Genomic DNA, 9,025 nt, shown 5'->3' on the forward strand with positions numbered 1-9,025 from the left:
TAACCCGTCTGTCCTAACCTCCTGAAGCCAGGAGAAGCCCTAAGATAGGGACCACACTTCCGAAAGAAGGATATAAGCCCCCCAAGACAAAGGGGGGCTGGCAAGCGGGCTGGAAGGCTAGAGCACCTGCCCCCAGGACACAGCCGTAGGCTGAACCAAGAGAACAAAACTACAATGCCCTAACCTGGAAGGAATCCCCTGAAGATCTAACTGGCTAGCACACAAAGTACTATAGCTGCAGTGGTTCCACAGCGAACCCCTTTTCTTGCAGAGCAGCAAAGTCATCACACTATTTCAGCAAGCCAACCAAGGGAAACCGACCATAGGCAAAATGCAAGCCTAAGGGTCAACGGCACCCAGACAAACCTGGTCTACTGAACCAGATCAACTAGCCCAACCAAAAGACACTGCCCAAGTTTCCTGGAACTGGGGACCCCGGGCCAGCTCTAGATCCTAACAGTCCGGTACAACCCACAACAGGATCCACAAAGAAAATGCAGAGTGAAAAACTCATCCACCGGAAGAGCCAGAGCGAGGAGAGGTCCGAGCCCCCAAAATAAACAAGAACCCGAAAACTGAAATCCCCCATATGATAAAAAAATCAGACCCCCAGGAGATACCATACAATGTCCAAAGTAAAATGGACAACGAGAAAAACTTGCACATCCCGACCAGAAGATGAGACCCCCTTGCCAGAGTCCAACACTCCAAGGAGCTAAGGAAGCAAAGGTCGAAACAAGGTCACTAGAGCCACAGGCGCAACAGCCACCTATGACCAAGAGCAAGGGGGAAACCTCGAGGACAACGTCTCTCAAACAAAGGTTAGCCTCCACATCACCCCCAAAAATCAGAGAAGAAAGATGCAGAGCATCCCCCAGGTCCGGGTAGAACCCTAATCAGAGCTCAAGGAGACCACACTGCACATGTCCCTACAAAGGAACCAACTCCCGAAGGGAACCAGGTTCCCCTAAGGAACCCGAGGAATGGACGAAGTCCGCAATGTCTCAAGAAGAGGACCACAGCAGGAACAAGTCCAAGGACAATTCCAGAGCCTCAGAAGGCAGAACCACTCAAACAGCAGTAAGGAGGTGATAAGCCCCGAATCATCCCCAGAGAGGAAAGAAACTCTATGCCCCAATAAAATCGGAGCAAAGAGAGTGATGCAGCAGAACTCCACTGACCCGGTCACCAGATTGAGTGCTGAATAAGGATCCTTTTAGAGTGTTTAGCTGAACTTGTAAATAAAAACAAGACACACAAATAATGTGAGCACTCAGCGCCCCACCGGACCAGCCAGGCAGAACAGGTGCCATGTGTCTGAACAAGCCACAGGACAGAAGATCTGAATTCCAGCAAGACCAGCCGCAGCTGGGGTCATAACTGTCAAGTTGGCTAAATCCTCCCTCAGAGGGGAAGGTAAAACAGACAAACCTAGGACTAATGTGTACCTTAACAAGCTTCTGAAGAAGCAACCAGAGAGAATTGATCCCAGAAGTTCCTGAAGGAAACACATAATCAAAATTTAAAAAAAATATAAAGGCAACCCGTAGGTTAACGCCCCCAGGAAGAAAACAGGCATAACCGCAGGACCCGCCAAACGGAACCCTGATCTTCCAACAAAAATCTGGGAAAGATCTCAATAAGCAGACAATTTGGAAATTACGTCATCCTCTCATGTCTAATGAGGTGAGCCATTTGAAGTAGAATACAGCGGATTCCCGTATCCGTTAAGGATAGAATCCTACAATAACTCAAAAATGTGTCTGAGTAAAACGTGAAGAAGCGCTATTCTGTAACGAAAGGCACAACAATCAGGGACAGCTACCCCCGCAAGGTACTGTATAGGCCCACCCAAGGTTGGTAGACTCGGGAAGATCAGGCACGAGCACAAACGCAAATAAACGTCTGGACTTTGCAGACGCATAATCGCCAAAAATATGTGAAAGTGAGAATGAGCTGCAACCTCCGGGGGGGGAACAAGCCGCCCTGTAAGGAGGGATAACCATAATCTGGGTTACCCGCATGTGTAGTAGTAGGGAGCGGTAGGGAACTCGCCTCTCTGAAGACAGAACACCCAGAGGCGGATGGCTCATCAGACCCCTGATTCCCCGAGCCCGAGGAACAGGGCGCTCTATCACGGCATATTGAACATAACTGATTGACCTGTGTCAACGGGGCCAAATCGCATTCTTCACAAGTCAGCATCAGAATACTCCATAACTAGAAAGAGAATATAATATTATGGACTAAGAAAAAACTTAAACGGTACCTGACACCCACAATGGCTGAGGCACTAACCACCTCCTAGAACCAGACACAAGCAGACTCTAATTTTTCAGTCGCCACATGGTCAGGAGTGCGGAAATGGAAGACCAGAACGAAAACACGTCCAGTCACAAGGTGAACCGCACAGTAAAAAAAAAGCGCACCCAACCATAAGGTTGCGTCACTTCCAAAGGCCTTTATGTTCTAAGCTAAAAGCCCAGTTAACACTACATATAAGCAGATTGAATCACATAACAAACATGATTAAAAAAAACCCTGTCCAATAATCCCCCTCAGGAGATATTAACCCTCGATTCCAAGATACCAAAGTAGCCTCACTGAGGCCCTATAAATATACTTAGTAAGTCCTGCAAGATAGTTCCTTACGGGAAACATTAATAAGTTACAGTACATTCTGATGAAGTAAAATGAAACAATCTTACCGGAATCTACACCATGGAACAGGCACACAGCCCTTCAAGTGTGACGAATAGAAGCAGCGCGTCCGCCATGGACTTGAGAGAAAAAAGCAGGCAGCGAAGCGAATTTCGACAACGCTGATTGCTTGTGGAGCTGTTAATATGAGTTGTGATGGTTTCACAGAAAGACTCTCCCTGCATCTCCGGACTCATAACTTTCATCCAGGCTCTCACTGAGAGACTGATAGGATTACTTAAATACTCCTGTCCCATGTCGAAGAGTACTACCCTCCATAAGAGACAACTTATGACACTTCGCTGCCAACCTCTTGGGACGGAAGGCAAAGAATTCCTGGGGGGATGAGGGAAGTGGGAGGAGTATTTAAGCCTTTGGCTGGGGTGTCTTTGCCTCCTCCTGGTGGACAGGTTCTTATTTCCCAAAAGTAATCAATGCAGCTGTGGACTCTTTCCATTTAGGAAGAAAATTAAAAATATTATGGAGGCTCAAGGTGATCACTTGGCTATTCAAACATACAAAGGGACCCTGGATCCCCCCGGATGGCAAATACACTGGGTCCCACAGGGTGGATAAAAATATAAAAAGGATTTATTTTTTTAAATGCTTTCTGAGGAAAAATCCATCTAAAGATAGTTGGTTATTCATAACGAAATATATATTAGTTTTTAATTATATAGCAAGATGCTGTTTATTCATTGCTGTAATGTTTTGTATGAATTTTTTGATATGTAATAATGTGTTCAGGTTAAAACATTTTCCACAGTCAGAACATGAAATTGCCTTTTTCTGCTGTATGAATTTTCTGATGCATAATAAGATTTATTTTCCGAGTAAAACATTTTCCACAGTCAGAACATGAAAATTATTTTTCTCCTGTATGAATTTTCTGATGCATAAGAAGAGTTGATTTCCGAGTAAAACATTTTCCACAGTCAGAACATGAAAATGCTTTTTCTCCTGTATGACTTTTCTGATGCATAATAAGATTTGATTTCAGAGTAAAACATTTCCCACAGTCAGAACATGAAAATGATTTTTCTCCTGTATGAATTTTCTGATGCATAAGAAGAGTTGATTTCCGAGTAAAACATTTTCCACAGTCAGAACATGAAAATGCTTTTTCTCCTGTATGACTTTTCTGATGCATAATGAGATTTGATTTCAGAGTAAAACATTTCCCACAGTCAGAACATGAAAATGCTTTCTCCCCTGTATGAATTTTCTGATGACGAATAAGATTTGATTTCTGAGTAAAGCATTTCCCACAATCAGAACATGAAAATTCTTTTTCTCCTGTATGAATTTTCTGATGAGGAACAATACTCTTTTTATAGTTAAAACATTTCCCACATATAGGACAGGAAAATGTTTTTCCTGTATGAATTTTTAGATGTTTAAGAAGATGTGATTTCTTAAGAAAACATTTCCCACATTCAGAACATAAATTTCCCACGTGGCTTCTTTGATTTTGAAGAAGATGTAAAGAAGCATCTGCAGTCTGATCATGATTATTGCAGTTCATGAATTCCCCTGTGAATAAGAAACACAATGGGAGTAATGTTATTAATTAAATAATTATTTTATAATGAGAACATAAAACTGTTCTGATTTAGTCATTCCCCTACACTTGTAGTAGACACTGTGAGAACTAGACATTTTTTCAGCTTCCATGCTAAGGCTTAAGGGCAATTTACTGGACATTAGGGACCATTTCTGAGAATTCACACTTAGTCAAAAACCAAACTAAATAGAAATGAATGTTATTTTTCTACTTAGTGTATCTAGTCCTTTTAAAATTATGTCCACAGAAACTTTTAGTAATATAAAGATAAGTTTATGGGTTGAAATAATTGTAACTAATGCTTGCTTGCTTTTGGTTAAAACAAGGATGACTCTAGAACAACAAAAACAAAGAAAATTGCCCCAGGTGGTGTAGAATATCTAAGCAATATAAAAATCTTGATTAGAGAGAAGAATCTCACTCACGTGTCAACTACAACTTCTGGGATAATCAGCAGCTCCCCAGCCAGCTGTGTTACTCAGCAATTCTGCTATATCATTTAGATGATGAAGATTATTTAGCTGAAAAAGCTTAAAGTGAAGGTAAACATTGATGAATCAAAGCCCGTTTTTTAAAAATACTATTAAAAACAGGGGTACTCTCATTCATCAAAGTTAACAAAGCAGCCGTTTTGATTAAAAACTTACCTCTCTCTCTTCTTTGCACAGCCAGAGCAGCTTCCCCTTCCTGGAAATCCTCTCTTCATATGTCATCAATGACTAATCCGGCTTCCTCCAATTACAGCATAGCCTCAGGCAATGACTACCCTGGGGAAAGCCATGACTGGAGGAAGCCGGATTAGTCATTGCTGACATGTGAAGAGAGGAAATACAGGTGGGGTAAGCTGCTCTAGATGTGAAAAGAAAAAAAGGTACGTTTTTTAATAAAAATGGCTGCTTTGTAAACTTTAATGAATGAAAGTGTTCCTGTTTTTAATAGTATTTTTAAAAAACGGGCTTTCATTCATCAAAGTTTACCTTCACTTTAAAGACCCCAATACAGCTAAACCAAAAAGATATCAACTTGTGACAAATCTCCAAAATAACATCAAACCACCACAGTTAGTGAATTAACTCTAAATAGACTGAGCATTTACATCACAGCAATGAGGGTTAAGTGTAAAAGCGCTTTAATATGCAACATAAATGATTGTTTTATTGTTTAAGAATGTTACATTTATGCCATATATTCTTTACTTGTAATAAAGACCAGATTATCCTTTTTTTATAAAAAGTAATATGTAAACTAAACTATATTAGTGAACATACACATCACACGTACACTCACTTGTGCCCTGTATGCGTGTGATGTGCATGTTCACTAATATGTACACGCATCTCTGCCGTTTCCCAAGACCCGTCACACACTCACAGACACATCTCACACTTACATTCAACTGTGCCATGCAACCTCACATGTCACACACATACACTATCTGTGCCCTGTTTCCCACAGACATGTCACACACAAACACTTACATGTGCTCTACATCCCTCTAAAGTGTCACACACGTACACTCACATTTGCCCTGATTTCCTCAGACATGTCACACACGTACACTCAAATGTGCCCTACTTCCCAAAGACATGTCACACATGTACACTCAACTGTGCCCTGTTTCCCACAGACATGTCAGTTACACTCACCCATGCCCTGCATCCCTCTCACGTGCCACATACACTCACTTATGCCTTTCTTCTCTTAGACATAACACCTGTATACTCACATGTGCCCTGCTTTCCTCAAATATGTCATACATGTACACTCACCTATCCCCTGCTTTCCACAGACATGTCACACACTTACACTCACCTGTGCCCTGCATCCCTCTCATGTGTCACTTATATACACTCACCTGAGTATATACACTCACGTGTCACACACCTACCTGTACTTATATTGTCACATATTTCCTGCTCTGCAGATTCTGCCATATTTCTTTGCCACTGATCTTCTGTTTGTTCCATGTTACATGAAATTTTAGCATAATTTTCACCTGAAGAAATAAAAATAAAAAAAATAAAATAAATAACTCTTTACAATTTCTGTAGTATCTTTTTAAAAAAGGGTTTAAAACAAAATGTGAAAAACTGTGTAATTTAAGCTAAATACGCCTGAGCCTACACCACTAGCAGTCACACCAGTAAGAAACAACAGTAAATACAACCGGTGTCATGCAGTAAAGTGAGTTAATTAGTATCAGTTATTTTACTTGCTGCAAATACAGCCCCAATTGTAACCAATTCCTATGTGAGACGTATTATAGGGTTTTGTGAATTTTTAAAATAATATCCATTCTCCCTTGCTTATTAAAATCTCACTATAGCCCATTTAAATTATCTTAATTACGGAAGTCGCGGGTAACTCGAGGGCGGCAGACATTCTGTGGGAACCAGAGGCACTCACTAAATCGGGGAATAATAGGTCAACTATAACACTAGAGGCCATACGCCTGTGGAATAAGATAGTGAGAGGGATGGACTTGTGTAGGTCAGACTCAATGTTAAGGCCTGTTAAGCTCTTGCTGCCAAAAGACCTGAGTAGATTAGTAGATAAGTGGGTGAATAAGGGTCTATATAGGGTGGCTGACTTTCTACCTAGCTCCAAAATGATCACGTTTAACCAGATGAGGGAACAAATTGAGCCGGAAATGCTACACTGGTTTATATACTTACAAGTTAGTTCAGCAATAGCAGCATACACATCAAATAAGAGGCCACGTCAGGTCACAGAGCTGGAAAGAATGGTAATGGCACCAAATAGGGGGAAAAAACTGATTTCTAGGATTTATATTTTAATACAGAAAGCTAAACACGAGTCTAAACTAGCTATGACAGAGAGATGGGAGGAAGACACATCAGAAAGGAGGGAGATCAGTGAGTGGAATGAAATGATGTTAAATTCTTATAAGGGTCTGGTTAGTGCTGACATGAGAGAAAATCGCATCAAGGTGATGTATAGATGGCACCTGACACCCGAAAGAACAGCTCACTTTGTCTCATCGCATAGTGGGCATTGTTATAGGGGATGTAAGGAAAGAGGCACATTTAGGCACATGTGGTGGGATTGTCAGGGAGTTCAGGCACTATGGGGGCAGCTATCAGAATTGATAAGTAGACTGCTGGAGGAAAGGGTGACCCTCACGATGTCGCAAGCCTTATTACACGATGAGGTAAAACCATTCAACTCGACGGTTAACAGGTTTATCAGAATATTATGCACATGCCTGAGAATATGCATAGCTCGGCACTGGAAAGTTGGGGTGCCGTCGTGGCAAGAGGTTGTAGGAAAAATAACAGATACATACACCCTGTCAGAATTAGCTGCTTGGAAGTTGGGACAACCAGAGCAGTTCCAGAAGATATGGTTTTATTGGATTCTGAGATCAGAACCATATATGAGGGAGGGGGAACGGAGATAACCATATAGATGGCGAGGGATGGAAGTATTAGACCCATACGAGTGTGAAGGCTTGAGATAGGGATATACCTCTAGAAGGAGTAGTAGAGGATAGATCTAGGCATACTTATAAAAAAAAAATTTTTTTAGTTAATTATATTGGCACCTCCTGGAGGGGGGGAGGGATGGTAGTTGGGGTGGGGGGAGGGTGGGGTTAATTATTGTAGTACGCTGTTAAATGTACTAGGCTGGCTCGTTATTTTATAAGATTATAGAGGCACAAGGTCATGGCCATTGGACTACTATTATGAGAAACAGTGATGTTGTATCCAGCATATGACGCCTCTCTTAGCAAGACAGCCTATGCAAACACGTGATTGTGAATGATGTTGTTGTTGTATTAACAATTTTATACTCAATAAAAATTATTTCGACATAAATTATCTTAATTATGGTCTTCAATGATTTGGATAGAACATACAATTTAAAAAAACTTTCTAATTTACTTCTATTATCAAATTTGCTACATTATCTTGTTAGCCTTTGCTGAAGGAACAGCATTGCACAGCTAGATGAACACATCTAGTTAATCAATCACAACAGACAAATGTATGCAGACACCAATCAGCAGCTAGCTCCCACTAGTGTAGGATATGTGTGTATTCCTTTTCAACAAGGGATACCAAGAGAACAAAGCACATTTGAAAATAGAAGTGACTTAAAAAGGGTATTAAAACGGTATGCTCTATCTAAATCATGCAAGTTTAATTTTGTCTTTCCTATCCCTTTAACTGCTGAGCCATTTAATACCCTTGTGCTGAAGCGGTTTTCAGTCTTTTGCTATAATTATAACTAGAATTCAGCCCTACATAAGTTATATCACAATCACCACACATAAAAACATAATTTATGTAAGAACTTACCTGATAAATTAATTTCTTTCATATTGGCAAGAGTCCATGAGCTAGTGAAGTATGGGATATACAATCCTACCAGGAGGGGCAAAGTTTCCCAAACCTCAAAATGCCTATAAATACACCCCTCACCACACCCCCAATTCAGTTTAACGAATAGCCAAGTAGTGGGGTGATAAAGAAAGGAGTAAAACACATCAACAAAGGAATTTGGAAATAATTGTGCTTTATACAAAAAAATCATAACCACCATAAAAAAGGGGTGGGCCTCATGGACTCTTGCCAATATGAAAGAAATGAATTTATCAAGTAAGTTCTTACATAAATTATGTTTTCTTTCATGTAACTGGCAAGAGTCCATGAGCTAGTGACGTATGGGATAGCAATACCCAAGATGTGGAACTCCACGTAAGAGTCACTAGAGAGGGAGGGATAAAAACAGCCATTT

The 9,025-nt window shown here is 40.8% G+C and overlaps 1 protein-coding gene across 1 annotated transcript; it reads right to left on the reverse strand.

Annotated features, from left to right (window-relative positions):
• Positions 1 to 3,273: 3,273 nt before the first annotated feature.
• On the reverse strand, positions 3,274 to 6,261 carry LOC128657102 (gastrula zinc finger protein XlCGF71.1-like). The gene is made up of 2 exons (XM_053711350.1): positions 6,153 to 6,261; positions 3,274 to 4,233 (listed from the first exon to the last, which is right to left on the reverse strand). Exons 1-2 carry the CDS (start codon positions 6,229 to 6,231, stop codon positions 3,566 to 3,568), a joined length of 747 nt encoding a protein of 248 aa, XP_053567325.1. The 5' UTR covers positions 6,232 to 6,261; the 3' UTR covers positions 3,274 to 3,565.
• Between the last annotated feature and the right edge of the window lie 2,764 nt (positions 6,262 to 9,025).

The sequence above is a fragment of the Bombina bombina genome, chromosome 4, assembly GCF_027579735.1.
Source record: "Bombina bombina isolate aBomBom1 chromosome 4, aBomBom1.pri, whole genome shotgun sequence".
Classification (NCBI taxonomy): Eukaryota; Metazoa; Chordata; class Amphibia; order Anura; family Bombinatoridae; genus Bombina; species Bombina bombina.